This window comes from Miniopterus schreibersii (genome assembly GCF_964146895.1).
Source record: "Miniopterus schreibersii genome assembly, chromosome: 13".
Classification (NCBI taxonomy): Eukaryota; Metazoa; Chordata; class Mammalia; order Chiroptera; family Miniopteridae; genus Miniopterus; species Miniopterus schreibersii.
In genome coordinates, this window is record NC_138113.1 from 38565577 (window position 1) to 38588516 (window position 22940).

The following is a 22940-nucleotide window of genomic DNA, read 5'->3' on the forward strand; positions in this document are numbered from 1 at the left end:
GCTAAAGTTTGAGAGCCACTCACCGCTCCAGAAGATATACAGAGAGTACTGGTTTCTGGAACAGAAACAATAAACCTGTTGCTGGACAGGTTGAGGCCACACCCAAGACAACCCTGCGTTTCTATGACCCAGAGAGGCATCTAAGGGGGTGGGTGGGTCTTCAGACCTCCAGCTGGCCTGCACCTGGACACTGAGCAGGCACTGCTCCTGGTGAGGGCAGTTTACATCCTCAAGTCTTGTAACCACTGGCTCTCTTCCATGAACCCTTTTAGATCTCGGTGCTATACAAGGCTTGTCCCCTTACTCTCTTCTAGACTCTGAATCAACGTGGCTCTTCTACCCAAGGACAGGCCCCAGTTAGGGAACAATCTGTCTTAAACTTCTCCCTCTCTTATGGGTTCCTTCCCACAAGAAACATCCTGCCTTGCTCCAAATGTCCTTCCAACCACCATTCTCTCTCTCCTTTCTTCCCTTCAAAATCAAATGGCATAGAAGAATTGCCTACACTTTTGGTCTCTAGCTTTTCACTTCCCACTTCTCAAACCGCTGAAACCAGCCTGCTGTGTCCCACCATTGCCCTGGGGCTGCTCTGGCAACATCCATGTTGCTGAACCTGAAGGATCCTCTGGATCATCACAGGCCGAGGCAGTTTAATTCTCAGCCCCCAAGAACTAAACTTAAGAGTTTAGAGGAGAATTTTTTTCCCCCTGACACGGCATTACTCTTACCTCCTCCCAACCGCAACAAAAGAAGCATCTCAGTAACCTTTTCTGTTCTGGATCCACCCCCTCCTTGCTCCTCCTGCCATTCCTTAGGAACTTTGACCAATTTATTATTTTTTAAGTAAACTTTTTTAGTTCTAGAATACTATTAGATTTACAGAAAAGGTGCAAAGATAGTAGATTGTTTCTGTATATCCCTTACCCAGTTTCCCGTTGATAGCATTTTTCGTTATCATTATACATTTGCCACAACTAAAGAACCAAAATTAACCAGTTTGTTTGCATTTCACTACTTTTCCCTCAGAGTTCTTTTTCTGCTCCAGGATCCTATGTGGGATATATTATATCCACTTGTTATATCTCCTAATGTCTTCTGGTCTGTAACAGTTTGTTTCTCAGACTTTCCTTGTTTTTGATGACTTTGACAATTTTGAGGAGTGCTGGGTATGTATTTTGTAGACTGTCCCTCAATGGGGATTTAAATGTCTGATGTTATTCACTTGGTTAGATGGGGGTTATAGGTTTTTGAGAGGAAGACCACAGAGGTGTGGTTCTATGGAAAGTAACCTCACAGGGCGATCTGATCATAAATTCCTAACTGGGCAGGTCATGGTGCATAGTCACGCCCCAGGCTTCTAACTTCTTCAGTGAGAGGTTTTAAGCCAGCCCTGTCTATTGCTCTTGTGCATCTAGGTTAACACACATTTGAAATACCAGAAATCATACCCCTTGAAGTGGGTATTAACCCCCAAGTGAGCACAAATCTTGTTAACTACCCTGTTGTCAAATGCATTAAAAAAGCTGCAAAACTATTATTCTCTGGAACGTTTGAGATCGTGCTCCTAGGTATGTGCTGTCAGTTTGGCTCAAATAAACTCATAAAAATTATCTGCAGTTTATGATGTTCACAGAGGTAAAGTGCTCCTCATATAAGCTTTTAGAGAGAAGAAGGAGGGGAGAGAGAGAGAGAGAGAGACATAGATATTGATCTGTTGCCTCCCATCCTCGGACCAATCCCAGGACCTAGGTATGCGCCCTGACTGGAAATTGAACCCATGACCTTTCGGGCTACAGGACGATGCTCCAACCAACTGAGCCACACCAGCCAGGGCAGTGAAGTGCCCTTCTCATCACATATCAAGGGTACAGATTATCAACAAAACTTAGCACTGTTGATGTTAACATTAATGAACTGGCTGCCCTGGTGCTTGTCCAGTTTTCCCCCATGAAGCTACTCCCCCCCTATCCAAGCACTGGTCTTTGGAAGCACAGCCCGCAAAGCGTGTGGAACCAGGCTCCGCTTCTGGGGGGGGGAGTGTGTGTGTGTGTGGGGGGGGGTTCTACACAAGCTGAAATTCCTGTGTGTGAGGTAAGCTTTTTCTTCCCTCTTTATTCAATCATTTTCATATCAGTTTGGGCTCGGGGATATTTCCTTCATACTTTGTCGCTCAAATTGTTCCATCTTTGACTATTGGGAGTTCTTTCAGGTCGGTTCTGTGTCCCTGTGACTTTTCTTCTTTCATTTTCTTTTTTTTACTTTCTGCCACTGGCAGACCTTGTAGATTTCCTGCTCCGGCCCCAGAATCAGCCATTTCTCCCCGAAGCCCGGATTTCTTTCCTCAGGGAATGTTATTTAGAAACCAAGCTCTGGGTGCTGGGTGTCCTTGTTGTCCATTTACTCTTCATTCTCTCTTTAAAATTTTATTTTTCAATTACAGTTGGCATTCAGTGTCATTTTATATTGATTTCAGATGTACAGCATAGTGGTTACACATTTATATAATGTACGAAGTGGCCCCTACTTTCCATTCTCGTATCCCTTCATCTTCACCTGCTCCTCTGCAGGCTGTTCCCCCTTCCCTGCCGCCCGACAAGCACACTCAAGTCCCCCATTAATCCTTCCTCACCCACGGCCGTGTCTCATTTTATGTGAATTTTCGAGTGCCACAAGAAGTCTCCACTCAAGTGCAAAGTGTGAAATAAATGCAGATACTAAAAATTGTCAGGCAAAGTGCGATTCGCAGCTGGCGGGGTGAGGGACTGCGCCTCACCACACGGTGGCGCCACCGCACTTGGCGACTGGAACAGGCGGCTGACGCTGAGCGCTGCGCCTGGGCCACCCTGCGGAGCACGCCGCCTACACCTACGGCCCAGGCGGGTAATATCACCCCTGTTTTACAGATGAAGAAAGCGGGTGATTTGCTCAAGGTTGCACAGCCAGGAAGCGATGGACAAGGGCTGTAAACCTGAGGAATGTTCTGCGCCACCAGCCTCAGCACCAAGCGTGCGCTGCCCTTTGTCGCTATTGTGAGAACCACGCGGCTGCTCATTTGCTTACACTTCGGAGGGTAATTTTAGGGGCTGGATGAGTTTCCAGTTGCCGCTAAACAAGGTATCAGAAACTTAGTGGCTTCAAACAGCAAATCTATCCTCTTATGGTCTGGAGACCAGAAGTCTGAAGTCAAGGTCACTGGGCTAACGCTAAGGTGTCAGCAGGCCTGGCTCCTTCTGGAGGCGCTGAGGACAATGTTTCCTCGTCTTTCCCACCGTCTGGTCTGGTCCAGCGGCTACCCGTGGCCCTTGGCTTCCTCCGTCTTCAGAGTGTCACCCTAGTCCTTGCTTTTGCCATCACACTGCCTTCTCTGGCTTCTGCATTTTTCTTAAGCGATGCTGTGCTTGTGTTGCACCTCCGATGACCCGGGATAATCTCCGCAGGTCAAGATCCTTAATCGCCCCTGCGAAGTCCCTTTTGCCATATAAAGTATCATTCACAGGTCCTGGGGATTGGGACGTGAATATAGTCACCATAGTGACTATTGTGTTTTTTTTTTTTAATTCACTGATACTATAGTGTAATAATTCTCCTTTTCTACCCTAAAAATGTCTTCTAAACATTCGTTCAATGATATTAATAAAAGAACTGGAGGAAAAACACACACATCCAAATCAGTAATATTGGAATGCAAGTTAGATATAATAAGATATGGTTAGGCAGTTTATTTAAAATATATAAATCTTTTAAGAAAACAATCACCATACAATGTAAAAAGAAAGAATGGGGACCAGGTTGGTGTTCTGGGGGAAGGATCAGTGCAGCTGCGGTGTGCCCTTCAATTGTGAATCATTCAAGGTTCTTGTATAAAATGGAACCACTCGCCCCAGCGGCTTGGCTCAGTGGTTGAGTGTCGGCCTCCGGCCGAAGGGTCCCGGGTTTGATTCCAGCCAAGAGTTCATACCTCGGTTGCAGGCTCGATCCCCCGCCCTAGTCAGGGTGCGTGTGGGAGGCAGCCAATCAGTGTGTCTCTCTCACATCGGTGTGTCTCTCTCTCTCTCCCTTCCACTCTCTCTGAAAAGCAATGGAAAAAATATCCTCAGGTGAGGATTTAAAAATAATAAATAAAATGGAGCCACTCCCCGCACTTTACTAAAATTGCTCTTGCTGAGATCATCAGTGGCCTCAGAATTGATAAATCCAACGAACACTTCTCTGTCTCATTTGACTTCTCTGTGGCACACTAATGACCTCTCATTCTTGAATTGTTTCCTCCCTTAGCTTTGCTGTGACCCTTCGATTTTTCTGCCTCTATTTGGGGCTTAGTTTCTCTCGTGGCTTTTCCTCTCCACATGCCCTTTAAATGCTGGTGTTCCCACGGGACCCTGCAGGTGCTCCTCTCTTCACTCCACGTTCTCATCTGTCGCTCTCACATACGTCCGGACATTCAAATACCACTCTTAGCAGTCACTTCTCCTGACCCATACAGCTAATGGCCATCTGGACAACTTCGCTTTGATAGCCCAGGTATAGGCACATTTTAAACCACTGTGGCTGTGTCACCCAATGTTTTTGAATGGTGATATTTTAACTGGGCTAATATTGATGAATTTTCATCAATAAATTCTATTAAGCAACTCCATTAAGCCAGTTTCATTCTTGGATCAATTTACTAGGCAATGCATTTCCATTTTATTGTAACTATTTTCATTGGGATCCAGTCTTTTTATACATTTATGATAGAAATTTATTAGTCAATTTTTGGTACATTTAAAATTTTACTAATGGTATCTTCTGCTACTGAGTTCTCTTGTGGCCGCTATACCTGCTAAATTCAAATTTCTCAAGCCAAAATTTTGACTTAAATTTTGTAAAGATTTTATTCTTCAATTAATTTTCAACCATGTGCAGTTTTAGCTGTTTTGGATTTTGCTGAATTGAATATTTCCATTGGTAATATTCATTATAAATTGACTGAATAAAGGCTGACAGGTAATATATATTTTTTGGTTAATCTATGAGAAAACTGATGAATTTCCTTCAGGTAACCTAAGGTTTCTTCTCTAAAGAGTGAAAAACAAAGTAGGACCTTGGGATCAAAGGTCCTGCTCAAAACAGGATGAGACTTGGAAGATCTCATTGAACTACTAGCATCACCAGCTATGACTTTGGGAATTCCGTATTTAGTGATGACCTTGGTACCAAAACCTCAGCACTGGAGAACTTAGCTGCCTTCTGAAGGGAATACTTGGATTCCTTTTCGGCCTCTGGGTTAAGCTTACATAAAACCAGGTAGAAGAATTAGTTGGTATCCTTCCAGGTAAGCTAACATGCTAACTTAAGCCTTCTAGATCTTACTACTCCAATATAAGGAAAGATAAACTCAAGGAAAAATACTTAAGACAGAAGGGGGAAAGATCTGTCTCCAAATTTGGAGAAATTGGTCAAAACCGATTTCTGTTCATGGCTTTTTCTTGGGTCTCATCTTGGTTCCTCTCACTTGGTTCTCAATTAGGAGGCACTATAAGGGCACCTCCTCCCTGGTCGATCTCTTTTCAACCAGTCTCAGGGTTGGCAAAAGTGAGCCATAAAACGGTGAATGCAAAGGAGCCCACCCCGTGGGAGCTGGAGAGTCTAACTCTGGCTCTCCCTACGAGAAAAGCAGGGCTAAGACAGGTGAGCTCTACCCACCTTTGCAGAAGGCTCCGACTCCTGCATCTCAGTGGGGCTGATGTATCTGAAAGGGCTCCCACAAGAGCAGCCCTAGTCACAGATAAGGAAAACTGTACTTTTGGTTAATCATTAACTTGAAATAGAAAAAGTGTAAGAACATAACAGTATAGAACTATATTTAAAGATAGATGAATCAAATCTTAAATCTTCAGAAAGTAGAAAACTTTGGTTATTACTCATGCATATTATGTCATAACTTTTTGGATCCCTGGATCTTCTCTGAATATCATCTCTGTGAACTCAGCCCATCACCAGTTCTCCCTGAATCATGAATGTCAAGCTCATTAAAGTTCAAATATTACTGCTATTTTCTCAAATTTGGAGAGGAAATAGGCAGGCAGGTTCTTTTCCACAGTGGGGATTTTAACAAATCTTAGGTAAAATCTACCCTCGTCCCTCCCCCCCAAGACTTCTGTCTTTAGTTATGTTAATACCTCTCTTTAGATTAATGCAGCTCACATTCAGATAACAGACATACTAGAAGCTCACAGGAAAGTTGAAATAGTAGGGAGGTCTGTGGTTTTCCCAGCTCAGTCTTTATGGCCCAATTATCTTGTATTATTTCTCCATACAACATCTGGAATACAAAGGTCTCAGGAAATAACAATGACTCCATTGGAAAGCAAGCAACCAACCAACCAACCAACCAAAAGTTGTTCTTTGAAACTTAAAATGCTTATGGAGCTCTTCAATCCTAGGAAAAGCTGACATAAGAAATAATACAAAGTACATCACTTATTTTAATTAGGTCCATTTTAATAAAGTATATAGGAGTTTACAACTCAAACAATTCATAAAAACTATCAGATACATAAGATAGATCACACGGAGTGCAATAACATAAATCCAATAGTCTGCAAATAAGAGGTATTGCAAAAACTAAGATTGACTTTATAATTGTCTTTTCCCTTCCTTTTGCATGTTCACAGCCCTTGAGATTGCATGCACATATTTTCTGAGGTTTGGGGGCCTCAATACTCCTTTCAGCTGGGTCAACCTCCTCATTCGGTCAATTCAAAATACAGTCAGCAAAGGGAGTTCGCCTCTTCCCCATGGAATGAGCATGGTCCCTGGCCCATATTTGGTTTCCAGTCCCTAAGAAATGACCTGAAACATTCTCTCTTTCAAAGTAATATCTTGCAGGCCTTGTGGTGGTCTGGTCACTGTTTCCCTCCCAGCACTACACATAAGCCAAGAATTCAGGATAAACCCTACTGAGTTTCATTCTTGAGGACGAGAAGAGCATGCTTACTGTGGAAATGAGGCTCAGGCAATGGCTGATTTACCTAGAACAACTTTAGTTCTTACTCAGAGAGCTGTTGACCAATGGAACCAAATTTACTCATGCCGGCTACCCACTGTCACCTCTTGGGATTCTTTGGATGCCTTTATTAGGAGGTCTTAAGTTAACACCATGGCAGAAAGCATGGGGTAAACACACACACTCACACACACACACACACACACACACACACACACACACACACTCCATTCACACTCCCCAAACAGGAGTCTTTGGTAGACTCAAGAAAATACAACTGACTTGCCATTTCAGAGTGAAAAGGCTACATCATCTTCTTTCACTCTCAAAGTCTCACTTTAACTGACATTGGTAAAAACCATTTCTATAATTCCTTGCCCGAAGGAATCACACAGATCCCTTTAACGTGCATATATGGTTATATTACAATGTAATACAGATAACATTGACTTGATTTCAAGAACCAAACACTGTTAGTATAAACTCAGTACATACTGAGATTGCTGGGAAGTAGCTCAGACTAAATTTCTTATGTAATTACAAGTTATGGGAACACTGGACCAAGCCACCAGTGTGTTGGTTAACATTTAGCCTTTCTTACAAGCTGTTCTAGAGTCCTTCACACATAAACTTGCCCCTGCATTCCAGGGCACTCTGGGCCTATGTTAGATCGAGGTGAAGAGATACTTTTGGGTTGTGTTTTCACGGAGTAAGGCTGGAGTTCTGCCAACCTCCCTCATCCTTTCTTCTATCTGTAAGGAACAGGGAGGGTGAGCCACTTCGTTCTTATGTTGAATTATTCCAGTGTGGTGAGACTGGCACAGGCTAGGCTGAAACTTAAGATATTGCTTCCAGTAAAAAGGAAGGCAAGTTAAAACTAACATGATCATTCATTCATACCTCTTATCTACCTACTGGTGTGGTCATAATAGGAGAATGTCATGTGAGGAAATGAAGTGGGAACAGGAAAAGGAACATGAGCCAAGAAGACTTGCAGAGGTAAAGAAAGAACAGGAAAGATCTATGTCTGCCAGTGTCTTGATGATGGGATCTTGGGCACCACACGTGGGAGGCCTGTTTCCTAATAAAAATCAAGCTGCTACTGAGGCTGGTAGGACCAGGACGTCAGAGAGCAAGGTGGCGTTCTGGGCCTCAAGACACTGCCGGTGTAAATTCCCACACCTAAACTGAGCCAGCTTGGTGCTCTCAGCAACCTGGCAAGTTTATTTTGTAGCAAAAGAACACAAAAACAATTCCAAACTAGGTACTACCTTTTATTTTCAAGCATTTTGAATTCCTCCTTAAGTGAACTTCACAAGTCACAAGTTTGCAAGTGTCCTGGTGGTTAAAACAAAAAAAGAACAAAACAAACTACAAGTAATAGTTGACAAAGGCATTGGAAAAACTAAGAATTTATATTACATAATTTCATTTAAAATCGTCATGTTTACTCCATCAGGCAAGATTTGAGGATCAGGACTCAGGGGTGGCTCTGGCACTTACAAGGTGCTCCTGCCTCCTTAGAAGCTGTGGCCCTTGTAGCAGCTCTCCTATGTACCTTTAATCAACGTAACCTGGGTTCCATATTTTTCAGAAATTTTTCAGTTTTCTCAAAAACTGCATCTGTGTGGACAACAGCCGTTCCACAGTTGACTGGCAAGTGTTCTCCAATTTCAATTCCAAAGACATAACAGAGTATAACATTTATTAAAGGGACCTAAGTGATTCTATTTTAAGTTGTATCCCTCCTGTTAAAGAGTTTGCTCCTACCCTTCTTTAGTTTCCTATATGATAGTTTCCTATTTTATATAATTCATACATATTATAAGATCTAGGCCTTGATGACTTTTCTTTATGGAATCAAATACTGCATGATTGAATTCCTATTGTCAAATCAGTCTGGTGATTACACTTATTTTAAATAAACTGAAATCTGCTACTTTATGAGTCTGTGAAATGTCTGTTGAATATCATATAGACATGTTGAAAACACTGATATACATGTATTCTAAAACTTAAATAATAGGTCAATAAGATACTGGTATTTTTCCTGGAAGTTTAGAAAGAAATATCTTGGTTGCCAAGTTAAACTTAGAGCTAAAATGGGCATATAAACACATACTCATTAACCTACACATATGAAATTTTCAACTCAACAATGAATGGGCCCAAAATGAAATAGAGTCTATGACCTAGATTCCCTTGGGTCCTGCCAAGCATCTGCTTTAGCATCAAATTTTGTTCATTCAATTTCCCAGTCTAACAAGGGTTTGGAACTATGGGCTGTATGTGAGCCCAAGAAGCAGATATGTTAAATATTTTCACCACACATGAGATAATTCATTATTTCAACAATGCCTGTTAGTCAATTAGTGGGAATTCTTTATGAGTTCATCAGTACATATTGTGATTCAATGCTTTGTTCTAAATACATTCTGGCTCACTGCGTGCTCCACTGAAAGGCCACAAGTTCCTGCATTTCCTATCAGATGTGCAAAGCAAGTAACACATGAAACAAACTAAAAAAAAGTGCAGTTTTTTGCTGACTATATATTTCCTTTTTAGTTTTAATGTTAACCTACTGCAGCATAGTTGTTGGAAACATGCATTTACTACTAATTCAAAGCACCCTGAGCACTCCTGATTCCCTTAAAACTAAATTTTCCAGATTTCCAGATTCAGGATGGCTTCTGGCAAGAACATTTTATCTTTCAATGATGCATTTATCCTATATGATCCAAAGAAGATCATGCAGAATTCACCAGTTATGTAAGCTAATAATTAATGTAATCCCATAGTAAAAAAAAAGTTTCCTGTGTCAGTAAGAATATAACAGTAATTTGTATGTGTTTATATTAATTTCCTATTCAAAGAAGGTATTTAGAGTCTCCAACCATCATAGGTCTCCAGTGAGAATAAAAACAGGCTACCAGTCCATACTTGACAAATGATTCAACTACATAATAAAAATCACAATGATTTTATTGACTTTATCTTGAGAACTAAAATGGCTACTTGATTAGGATATGATCAAATAATCAAAGGAAAAACATTTGCAGGTCTTTTATGGAGGTAGTAATCCTGAATATTTGGAAGAGTGAATCAGAATGATTGACTTTTTTAGAGCTTCTGATTTGGGGTGAGAACTCTCCTGAATATTCCTATCCTCTTGATTCCTGCCTGTGAGGGTTTTAATTGATAATATCAAAGGGAAGAGTTTGGGGTGCAAAGTTCCATATGCATTAGCTAAAAGGAATTCACTCAACTGGAAAGATAATTTTGCATCCACTGTTACACAGAAAAATCAGAAATGATCATTGGGAGAAAGAAAACTGTTACAATGAACACTGAGCATCTAACAAAGTGAAAGACATTTGTCTCTGGCACAAAGAAACCTCAGTTGGAAAACCATTGCTGGTAGCCCTGACCCAGTGCCAATTATTTATCTTTTAACCTGGACATTTGAAATAGGTGGAGACAAAACTAGAAAAAGTCTTAAGAGGCAGTTGTTAATATTTTACTGCCAAGATCCATGAACTTTAAATATAAAGACTACCACACCTCATCAAGTGCAATAGAATTTGACACTCAGGCTTGATTCTTGGATGACTTTCCTGGAATTCTTAAATCATTCATCTTGTTTGGTAAGCAACTCACCCAATTTCTCCAGCTAATGGGGGAAAAAATCCCTAACATTTACCGTAAGTCACAGGAAGCTTTCACGTTGAAACACGGTATAGCAGCTCTTCCCTTTAAGTTGAGTATCCTCAGCAGAAGTCTTCCCGAGACAGAAATTTCATTTTAAGGCACTAATAATAAAGGTACGAAAACAGCTAGGAATGAGTCAGATCATTCCAAAAAGAGAACACATTTCAAAAACACAAGTCAGTCATTTATCCGGCTTACTTCAACATCTAAAGAGGAGAAAGAAGAAAGGTTTCCACGGCTAACAGATTCAGCTCTTTTCCATCCTCTCATACAAACTTATTCACAAGTTGCAGATTTACACTTCCGCAAGAGGCAGTGGAGAAAAATGGCAAGGGTCTGGAACAAACGAGCAAACCTAGTGTGTAGCCCAGTCTCATGATCACAGCATGGAGGGTTCAGACCTAAGGCTTTTAAGTACCTTTTAAACATTACTAAGACCACACACCCAGTGATTGAAACTGTACTCAGGTGCTCTTTTGTATTGTTCTGAGGAGAAAATATGGAAAAATAATTAATTTTTCATGACCAGGTGAATGAAATTTGTTAATCACAAATAGCAAATTGGGGAGAAAAAGAAATCTACTCTGAAACCTGTTTCAGCAGGATTTTCCTATACCGTCCAATGAAGTCAATTTTGCCACGAGAAAAGAAATAAAAATAGGGTTTCAAGTCAGTTAGTGCAGGAGACAAATGCCAGTAAATGAGTGATTGTGGAGGTAGGCATGGTGGGACAGGATTATCCTACAGAAAAAATGCTTCCTGTGTGCACATACCCGTGCACATGCATGCACACGCGCGCACACACCTGTGCACTCATATACTGATTTACAAACCGGCATGGATGTGGGGAAGGCTCAACACTGAGACGTATGCCCAGATAGCTCATGTTTGCATTTCTACATCGGAAAAGATCTAACACACACTAACACCCACAGACACGCACGAACGAGGGCCAGCCTGGCTGGCGCAGACTCGGAAACAGATGCGGAGAATCCTAGAGCTGCTGGCTTGACAGGAATGATTATATCTGCAGGCTTACACTTCCTCTTGATGTGCAGGATTTTCATCTTGCATTTCTTTCCAGAAATATCCCCTTTTCAAGAGTATTAAATCAAGTCCTGGAGGGACTAATCTTGACTCCTCAATGTACATGACTCAGAACAGGACTAGCAACAACATGGCCCCTTTGGGGTTAGGGTGAAGGATTTCTGGATTTAAACAGTTTCCAGGGGAGGAGGGCGAGCCGAGTTCTGGGTAGAGGTGGAGATGGAAAGGCCTGAAAGTCCAGAAATCAATATAAAAAAGGACATGAGCATACTTACAGGGGTTTTGACTAAGTATCACTGCAGCTGAGTTTGCTGACCGACGACCTGCTCTGACCCAGGGAACTGAAAGATAATTGATATATTTCTTCTTACGAAGGCTCAGCTGGGAGTGGTGCGGTGGGTTATTGAGGGTGGAGTCGAGACAGAGGCCTAAGGCTCAGGCATTGCTCCTAAGGTTTCTGCTTGCCCGATTTGGAAGGAAAGGGTGCTAAAGCAAAAGGATCAGCGGCTGGCAGCTCCGTAGTCCTGGAGGAAAGGGATGTGATGGAAACAGAGCCAGCTATGGACTGCTTGTTGGTTTGCGAAACAATTTTGTAGGCAGCAATGGGCTGGGCTTCAGGACTTGGCTCATCTTCTGGGCTATAGTGACGGGAGTATTTGGATAAAGACTGGGGGCGGAATGGTTTGCCAGCCATGGGGCCTGAGACAGCTTCTTTCTGAGGCTGAAGTCCTTTGTTTCTGTCATTAGCATGGCCCCCCGATTCCAGGGAGGATCCCCTGGGTGAGATGCTGTCAGGATGGTCTGCTGCTTGCACAGAATGGGAGGGGAGGGTGGACTGTGGGGCAAAACCAGCCACGGAATACTGAGATCGAACAGAGGCGTACGCTGCTCTGTCGAGGCCTGGGAGCAGGGAGACCTCATCTGTCTGCCCGAGAAGACCGGCCTGCGCGGGCGACTCCTGGGGGGCACTCTGGGCAACCGTTAACTCCTCCACACTCTTCTTCTTGGTAAAAGGAGCTCTCAGGAACACGTCCGCCTCCTCTGGCTGGGAAGGAGCCACGCTGCCCTTGGAGACAAATGGGGCTTTGGAGAAAATGTCCATTTCATCAGCTGGAACCCTTGAGCTCCTGAAGGGGGCTGTGGCAAAAACATCTGGCTCACCAACACCATCGGTGGTTGGCTGGGTGAGGGCTTGGAACTGGCTCTTTCTTCCACTCTGCACGGCCTTTGCTTGCTCAGAGGAGAGCTCTGGCTGAGGGAAGGGAGTGGCTCCTCCCAGCTTCCCCGGTGGGGGTTTGCAACTCTCGTCTTCGTCTTCAGATTCCATGAGGAGAGGTCGAGACCCACTGCAGTCCAGCATGTCCCCCTCGAGGTCAGTCCCTTCCTCTTCGCTGCTGTGGAAGGAGCTGTTGCTTGAAGGGCCATCTCTGGCCAAGTAGTCGGATTCTAAATTGTTTTGCGTTTTCGTGTCAGGTACTCTGGAGGGATCTGGATACAGGGGAAGGCCTTTAACTCCTGCTGATTCTTTAAAGTGCTCTACAGTTATTACAGGACAGGGATTGGGCTCTCTCTGGAGACCTAGAAAAGCACAAAATGCAGAATTAATGCACAGGTCAGTTCCATTGTCCTTGAAACATTTAATGGTCAACCTGCGGCAGTAACATTGCGGGACCAAATAATAGATGTTGAAAATGGAAAAGGAAAAACGGAAAAACAAAAGTCAGGCAAGGACACTGCACACAAACTGGAACACAACCAACCACGGTCTCACACCTTGGAACATGATAAGCACGAGGTGCAGGAGAGGAAATGAAGGCGTTAGGCACAGACACTCAGCGCAACCACGTGATGCCCCGACCCGCGGGCTGGGCACTGACACCTGCTCTAGCTGGCACTAGCCCAGGGGGAATGGAAACGAACCAGCCATTCACCTCACGTATACCGGGGTGGTTCTGGAGTATGCAGAAATACTGTCCGGGAACAGGTTCAATTCAGTATCTGCCAAGTGGTCATGCTCTGCTGATGCCTGAGGACACACCCATCCTTTGCCCCCGAAAAGCAGCAAAACATGCCTGCTTGATAAATGCGAGTTTACTTGATGATTGACATCATGAGCACTGCTCCGAGAGCACAAAAGCGCCTCAAATAGTAATGCTGAAGGCACTTTTTCAGGGGAGGAGAAAAAGCTAAGGCATATTAAATTCCAACTTCGGCTGGATTTGCCCTGGAATTTTGTTTTCGGTCTTCTAAGTTAGCAAAGATCTCCTCTGCTTAAATGAATCCATCATAAATTTCTTTAAACAGAGTAAAATGTATGGGAAATTACAGAAGTATTTGCAGATTCTAATGTACTAGTCTATTTCTATCTAGGTAGAAGTGTCTCAGGGTGCTCTGGCTTTTAACATCAAATAGACAATTATCAGAATGCAAGAGAGCTTACCTTCCAAGAAATATTAGCAGGTTAGAAGTATGTCATTGGGCACATGTTAGCAAAAGGGCAGGAAAAAGGCATATGTAACTAAGCAAGAAGAATCCAGAGAAAGAGTGGTTGGGGGTAAAGGTGTCATTTCATCATGGGTTTCCCAACCCACCAGAATAAGAACATTTGGTACAATGATTTGGATTTTACAGATGACTTGGAACCTCTGTACAGAGGTAATTCAATCATCCCCTCCCCACATAACCCTCTCCCCCTCTATCCAAACCATTAGCTTGTAGAAACTTCTGTTAACAATATTCCCGTTTAAGTTTCTGCTTAAATTGAGCACACAGAACACAGCAGAAGCAGCATCAAAATCACTTTATTGGGAAACCAGTCACTTGGAGATATTACATTGTAAAGAGGCGCAGAGAGAGACCTGAACATTTTAGAAGATGCTGTACAAAAATACTATGCTTTTCTGAATTCTGTAACTTTTGAGCAGTGCTTTTTAAATAGTTCTGACCTTATTTATTTCCCTTTCTAACAGTTGAAATGCATTTGATGAATTCCAAATTAGAGTCTTTAAGTTAAATTCTATACTGGTGCCAAATGGCTTTCTGAATAGTATTTGGAGAATAAGTTGATTCTGAAGGGGATAAATGTTTCCCTGTATTACAGCTTTAATATGTGCACTTGCATAGTGATACGAAAGCATTAGTCAGGGGACAGGAAATAAAACGCCTTCTCCCTTGCAATTTATGTGGAGAGACATAATTCTAACCTCTCAGGCAAGTATACTGATATTAGATCTCACAGTGATTCCCAAATGATGATTTCTGGGAGGAAATTCAAATGAAAGGGGGAAGAGAAGTTTTCCAAAATTAAGATATGCCAAGCAAAGTGGTATGAAGGGGCCGCTCAAATTCCTTGAAACACTTTCTAACAGCATCAGATGGACAAAGTTTTCAGTTGCCAAAACTAAGGCACAATTTCTTAACTTCCAAAACTACCCTGAAAGTTGATGTTATTAAGCTGGTTCTATGGGCGAACAAAATATCTCTTAGGAAAAAAATGGCAAATTTAGTCAAGCCAATGACCAACTCTGACATTACACAGATAATAATGAAAATGAACATTAGTTTGACTGGAGTTAAGTGGTTTGGGGAAATTTAAATTGAATTCAGTGGAATCAATTTGTGCGCCAAGATTGTCCTGGGGTCCTTTGGGTGCCTGCAGTGTCAGATTACATTCTGAGAACTCTAAGTACCAATCAGGGGTGCCCATATCCAGAATGGGACGGGATGGAAGAACATGCCCAACTCAGCAACTACTTCTGTTAAAAAGTGGGCTCTTGGTCAAGTCAGCTGGAAGTCTGACAACGCAGAGTATATTCTATGACCTTTAAGGTGAGCAATGGGAAAATCATCCTTAAAGTTCCAGCAATTTTTAAAATTCACACACATAGTCACAAAAAATACTATAGCATCAAATCTGAAGGGAAAACCAGTCTCCTATCCTTCAAAACAAGCATGAATCTGCTTACAAGAGTGGAAAAATACATGCAAAGGCTTCTCCTGAGAAGGCCAAGTCTCTCAACCTGCCCATTCTTTTTAGACAAATGTGACCAAGGCAGAGAGCAATCACCCTCTGCAAGTCTCCAAGCCTGGCACTCTGGAGACCAAAGAAATGCTGGTGGATATGAAAAAGCACAGACAACCACACTCCCTCGGGGAATTCTGGCTGCGGAAGCCGCACAAGAAACAAAGGAGAAGAGGGAAGTAAAGATGTAAAGATTCCAAATAACTAAACAGAAGATGGACATTAAGTCTTGTTGGGAGTTAGAGGTCATTTTCGGAACATGAGTGTGTTGTAGGGAAAGCATGTGTTTTCAGGGTGAACAGTACTTGTATATGAAGACAGCCTTGTACCGTCAGGAAACATGTCTGAAGTAGTCTGCCTGCTTAGCAATAAAGGGTTTATACTAATTTAACCTCACACCTTGGTCCAGTTCTTTGGTAATCAATGGCATATACAGCAGATGCCTGTGACCACAGAGCTCAATAAAGATAGACAGTTGTTCTGGGGGAGGGGTGGGGTGGGACGTGTAGGCCCAGGACCTGGCTGCAGTCTTCTTTATCATGAAGCTTAAGGTAGGGTATTTTGTTCTAATTCCCCCAAACTGGGTCATGTCCCTTTTTATTTTGGTTTAGCACATTCAATTAAGCAACAACTAAAAATATTTCTTTTTCTTGTTCTGATGTGGAATTGTGTGCCAGGTTAAGGTTAAGCACACTTTTCAAAACTCCATTTTAGTCTATTTTGAGGCTCCAAAATTACACAGATTTCAGTAAGAGCTCACATGCTTCAGAGAGTAGGAAAGGAGTCCTAAAAAGTATTTGATGACTTGGCAACTATCCTAACTCCCTATTAACTTCCAAAGCAATGAAAAGTGTTGAATGATTTGGGAAAGTTTTACTCTGAAAATTTTATCAGATGGATATAGTGAGGGTCATCAGCATCCTTTTAAAAAATTAAAATCTGGAGACTTAAAATTCCTGGCTGGATATTCCTTAATACAATATATCATGCACAACCAGAATTTTACTTTCCCTTATAATAATTTCCATGACCTTTTGGTTTAGATGATAAAATTAAGCATTTGCTTCTACCATATGCTGTGCAGTTGCATTAAAACCCACGACTAGGGAATAAGGGATTTGCTGGGAGCCAACACTGCCTAGTGATGCTGTGCCTCTCAAGCCAATGGAGCAATTAAACGAGAGAGATTTCTCCCCAGGCCCAAAACTGCTGTTGTCAACATAACATGTTTAATTAAATTGGCCTGGGTATATTAAAGATTAAATTAGAGGAGGAGAGCTGCAAATCCGTGCTCTATTTTACAACCTGGTGTCTGGTCATATCAAATGCAGGCGCACACAGGTTTAATTCTCCCTGACCACAAGGTGAAGCCAGGGTAGCCACAGCTCATTAAAACGTCCTCGGCATGTCTCTGACACGTGGCCACACTTCCCTGTGCTCAGGTACTTATTAGCATTCAACAGTGCGCTTAAATCCTTTTTGCTAAAGTGGGTTTTCAGCTCAGGAAAACAGCAGCTATTTTAAGTTGTTTACATCTCTGAACATCAGGGCTCCCGTTTGAACAGATAAAAGTCTTTATTCCCCTGTATGTTTACATAAGAAATTTCTTTACAGACTTGTTTTTTATAAAATACTTGTGTAGCAATGTTCAAATTCCACATTTTTACTGCATAAGATGGCTTCATGTACCTCTGTTTGCTCTGTCTTCTTGGGGAGAGCAGGATAAAGACCTGTGGTAAATACACATCCGCGTGAGGAGGGGGTGTGCAACAGGGCAGAGGAGAACACTGGCAGGAAAAGAGCACATTCAGGCACTACATGAAAGTGGGAACCAAGAAAGTGTCCTCCATTCTAGCAACTACCACCATCTGGTAACTCTGCATTACCCCAAACACCTCCCCCACCTCAGTGAAAGGACACCAAGGAAAAACAAAATGGTATCTTGTTACAGATTATTTGAAATGGAAGCCATCGGGGATTCATTCTGACTCAAAGAACCCACGCACATCCAGGAACATCACTAGCACAGATAAGGGAAAGGCTAACTCTGCGTTGATAAATGTACAGTCTGTAAAGAGGAATAAAAGATAGCTTTGTAATATCTGGAGTGTTTCAGTAAAGACTGCATTTTAAACATCCATGTGATAGTTTCTCTGTTCCTCTTGGCAGCCTGTAATTTCCTTAATTCAGTATTTTGGGCAATCCTGTCTTTCTTTTTTTTTTAAAATGAGGCTATCGTGTCATTTTTATCTCCAAATTCTTAGTGGCTACAGGATCCAAATAATCTTATAAACTGAGAAAGTTAAAGACTCATGGAGCTCACAGACAAACTTCATCATGGGAACTTTATTTTGGCCCAAGGTATCTATAATGTGATTTGGTTCAGCTGGATTCAGATCCCTCCATACCTCTGAGATGAGCTCAACCCCAAAGGTTCCCTGCTTACCACAGCACTGCTGAAGGCAAAGCTGTTTCTGACCTGGGGGAAGACTTGGTTGGTTTGAATAAAAAATGATCACTTATTGGCCAGGAGAGTGGGAAAAAGTATTATAAAAAAAATTATTTCACCTTGAGAAAAACAGGTTTTTTCCCTTTGTTCCCCTATAATTATTAGCAATCCAAGTTTTATAATTCCAATTCAAGAAGAGCTGAGTCCATTATCAAATGACACTAAACAAGGTGACAACCTGTTTTGGAAGTATTTTAAAATATATACCTTCCAATTTTCTAAATCATTCTAAAGACAGGCAAAATCAGACACTCCCTTATTCAGAATATTAAGGAAATTAAGAATGATCATTGTTACTTTCCATTATAAGGTTCTCTCTGGGAGTTTTCTGTGGATTATTTTCTTTACCATGTTCAATAGTAACCACTCTTCATTTTAGGGTGGTGACTTTGCTTTTGGAAACAGCTAAATGTCACTCAGAACCAAGAGTGGTAGAACAAGTAGATCAAGAAAGACAACATATTTTCAGGTGCTGAAAGTAATACCAATTAGAAAATAATAACTGATTTTCTTACACCTATTACCTTCCTTGATGTTATTTCTAAGGAGAACAGCTTCAAAATTAACTTAAATGATGGTAGCATCATTAGGGTAAGTATTAGCTTCCCAACTAAAACCAAGGAACAACACTCAACAAGGTGTCAAAATTCTGATATGTTAAAGTAATCATTAATTATAATTATATTTATAAGTGTCCACTTAAACTTTATCTCCTGTGAGGCCAATGTTTTTAAAAACATTAGGACTTGAATTTGGCAATCTAGTTATCATAATGCTCTAAAGGGAATAAAAAAACAATTTGAGATGTTTTCTGGTATAGTCACTACTCTTGCACAATTGGAATAAAAGCAAATCAGAAACATATGCTTACATGATTTTCTAACCACTTTGCTATACATCTGAAACTAATACAGAATAATTGAATGTAAACTGTAATTGAAAAATAAAAAAGAATTAAAAAATAATATATCCGATTCAAAGAAACACATATGCTTACGGTATTTGTCCATTTTTATATAGCAGATCACTGATTATACATTTTTAAAAGAATTGAAATTGGATACTGTTTTGTTGTACCCTGAGTGGTGCACATGCGCATGTAATATTAAAAAAGGAACATCTATGTCCAAAACTCTGTCATAATTTAGACTTCTAATTCAGATAACCAAGAAAGAGCAACCCAGGTTAGTAAAAGCCCATTATAATTTTCTAAGGTGTATACACTGCTACAGTAAGAATTACATTAGATAATTGAAGAACATCAGGATGTAGAAATCCTTCACAGTCCTCCCAAAGCATAATAATATATACTTAGAACTCTAGAATTCTATAATCTCAAGAGACCATCTATTCCAAACCCATCATTGTATAAACAAGAACAGCAGCTCCAAGAAGGATGTGCCTGCTGAAGGTAACTCAGTGTCTAGCAGAGGTCAAGATGAGATCCCAGGGGGTCTGTCCTACTCAGGCATCTTCTCCCACTACCCTGCCTCAGGTCCTCTACCTGTAAAATGAAGCGGGTGGACTAGAGGATGATCTCTAAGGTTCCTTTTACAGCTCAGTTTCTAGTTCCATAGATCTATTAATTATCAACACATTACACTTAGCTCAAATATACCCGTTTAGTTTAGGGATGATGCTATATATCAAAAGGCCCCATTTATTGGGTCACTCACTTTATTCCTTAACAGAAAAATAGTTCTCCCCTTTGAGGCCCGACTCCTAAAGAATTTCATGTCATTATCTCCCTCAGGCTTCCTCCATCCAGTCTCTGGCTTCTAGTCTGTTCCTTTCATTAACAGTCTCCATTAAGCTTTATTGAACCAGATGACTAGATAATATATCTCAATGTAATTAGGGTAATACATGAAAGGAACAATTTAGAGACACCTAATTTCTGAACTGTACATTCCATGGTTTCAAGAAACTAAATATTTCATTATATTTCTAACACATATGTATGAAAAAAACCAAACTGAAAAAAGTAGGCATAAAACATTATTCTTATTTAAAAAATAAACATTTCCTTCATTAGTTTATACATTCTTTCTACGTCCAGGAAAAAGAATACAATTTTGATCTTCAATAATATTCCTTTCCATAAAGGGGCAAACCAAGTCCCATTTTCATTGCTATTCAATCACGAAGAGCTCTTCAAGGATGTCTTTTTATATCCTCAGCAGGAAGGCTTGTGCCTTCCTCAATTTTGGAAATGATCCATTATCCTCATAGAGGCCTTTACTTAGCGCATGTAGCTTCAGCTGGCATGGAAAGTATTTCAAGTCAGAAGGAAGACTGAAAGATTCAGACTTTTCCTCTGATGACTTTCAAAGGCTGCTCTCACATTGCTGAGGTCAAAGCTTGACCTCCAAAGTGCAGCGTTTTGCAGACTGTTGTTGCCGTTCAATTCCCTCCCACCCCACCCTCCGCCCCTTAAAGTGCAAACATGAGAAAAAAGAAACAAAAGTACTAGATAGAGCAACGAGCAAATGGACTTGGAATTTTATTTGTACAAATCTGACCAACTAAGGGTTTCCCTCTGATCACGGACAATGGCACTCAAGGAAGAGAACCACAGTGGATTCTCTGTGCGCACCTTTTCAAAAGGGTGAGTTTAGAAAACTCCTTTCCATGTAAGGAAAAAAAATACACTTAACTGAGTAAGGACATATACAGAGGGTGACCATGAGGCATGTTGTCATGTCAGTGCAAGGTCCTTTATTTATTTTATGAACAATATTCTAAGGTTAGTGAGGAACTATGCTTTGTTTTATTTTTCCATCTAGGAAGCCAAGGAAAACCAACTAACATTTCATTGGCTGCATCCTTCAATTCAAACATCAGAGAAAGAAAGGTAAGTAGCCAGAGTCAAATTGTGCCTAGCTTATCAGCACACTTATTTCTGTTTATCTGAAAATAAACAACATGCTTATTCTACAAAGACAGAGGACCTGCTGAAAGCTTATAGCAACACACAAGTCTACTCAAAATGATTCCATATGTTACACCGTAGGATTGCAGTGTAAAGTTATACAAGGGAAAGAGATCAAAACCCTGTACAGACACCTGATATCGGACTTGAAACGCCAAGTGGAAACAGAACTATTCAGCGTCTTCATTTATACACAATTTACAATATTTGATTCAAAATAAAAATCACAAGAAAAATACATCTGTTTCTGCTACAATTCCTTCCCCTTCCCATCCACCCCCCCAGTGAAAAGTCTTCTAATAAAAGGTATCATATTACCACCATTGTCTTGTTTTGGTCTAATTCTGAGATCCCGGCTTGGGATGGTTAACATGAAAAGGAATGGCAACACTTGGGATTTATATCATGTACACACTTTATCCAAGGATCTCAAGTACTTGCAGTCACGTCTCCAGATCTGAAAAATCGCGTTTCAATGGAAGCCAGAATGCTGGACGAATGCTGGGCAGGCTGCTTGGGGTATAAAATCCCTTGGCTAAGTTTATGACCAAGCGAGGTCAAAGTTGGTTGACTAGAGCTGGGCTCACTTTCTCTTTTAAACATACACCATCAGCCAGTCAGTTTCACCCTTTCTAAAACCACACCCCTGTGTCCAGGCTACTGCCTAGAGTTAAGACCCACTGAAGAAGCCGTGTCTTCACAATAACGCAGCAGGATAAAAAGCAAAAACAGAGAAACATTCATCAGCATCTGGCCAAAGGAGACGGGTCGGGAGGATTGACTTGGGAGGCCATTCCTAGCAAGAATGAGGCAAAGGTGTCAATTCACTAGTTTCAGTTACAGCTAAGCTTTTGGTGGAGTTGATTCCATCTGAGGTGAAGCTCATGGCGTCTAGTGCTTGATTTAAGATAATGCTATTGAAGAAGGGTAATGAGAAAACACAGCAAACGAACAGGGAGGAACTGGCCAAGGAATATCTGGAGGGCCAAAGTGATTTTCTTTCCTTATCATTTCTATAGGAGAAGGTAAGGGAGAAAGATAAGGGCTAGAGGGCCCCTTATTTGCAGATTTTTAAAAAAATCATTTTTCTTATAATTCCGTAATGAAAATGTATATTACGGTATGAAGGTTACAGAACTGCATCTGATACTGGGTCACGGCTACAGGTCTATGAGCTGATCCACCAGCAGTAAAGACCTGGCTAGGTTAGGAAGACTGGACTCAGAGCTCCCACTGCTGTTTCTAGAGTGCCCACCTGGAAGTGGAGAGATAGGAATTCAGTATAAAACACAGAGGGTTAAGGGTTAGATGTGCAGAGCAAGCAAAGGAGAAAAAACTGACTAAAACAAAACCCTAGAGAAGCAACATTTTACATTTGCAAACTCTTACGTGTTGATTTTTAAACATATAAATTACGTATCCACCACCTCCCACAAAAGATTCAGGCACTGTGAGCACACCATCCTGTAGGCAGGACACCTTTCAAATGAATATATACTTTGCCTGAGAACTGCTGGCTATATATTAACTTCTTGACAACATAGAGTCATCTCCCTGATAAGAGTCAAAATCAGTAATCTTTGCTTTGGGGAGAAAATTGTTATTAAAACCACTGCACTAAAAACAAGCTTTAAAAAAATATATAGATGGTCCTATGCAATTCGGTGTTTTGTGGCATGTTCAAATGATTTGAATACATCAAAGAGGAAGAAGTTTGCTCCACAAACATCCAAAA

General features: G+C 41.3%; 1 protein-coding gene across 7 annotated transcripts in view; it reads right to left on the reverse strand.

Moving 5' to 3' along the window:
• Positions 1-8249: 8249 nt before the first annotated feature.
• AAK1 (AP2 associated kinase 1) overlaps positions 8250-22940 on the reverse strand; it is a 139625-nt gene continuing 124934 nt past the window's right edge. For 5 of the 7 annotated variants that reach the window (XM_081156685.1, XM_081156681.1, XM_081156684.1 and 2 more), the window contains one exon: positions 8250-13321. In XM_081156685.1, coding sequence (XP_081012811.1) covers positions 12192-13321 — 1130 coding nt within the window. In that variant the 3' untranslated portion in view covers positions 8250-12191. Of the gene's footprint in view, positions 13322-20259; positions 22461-22940 lie in introns of those variants that run through there. The other 2 variants (XM_081156687.1, XM_081156686.1) reach the window with 1 other exon arrangement.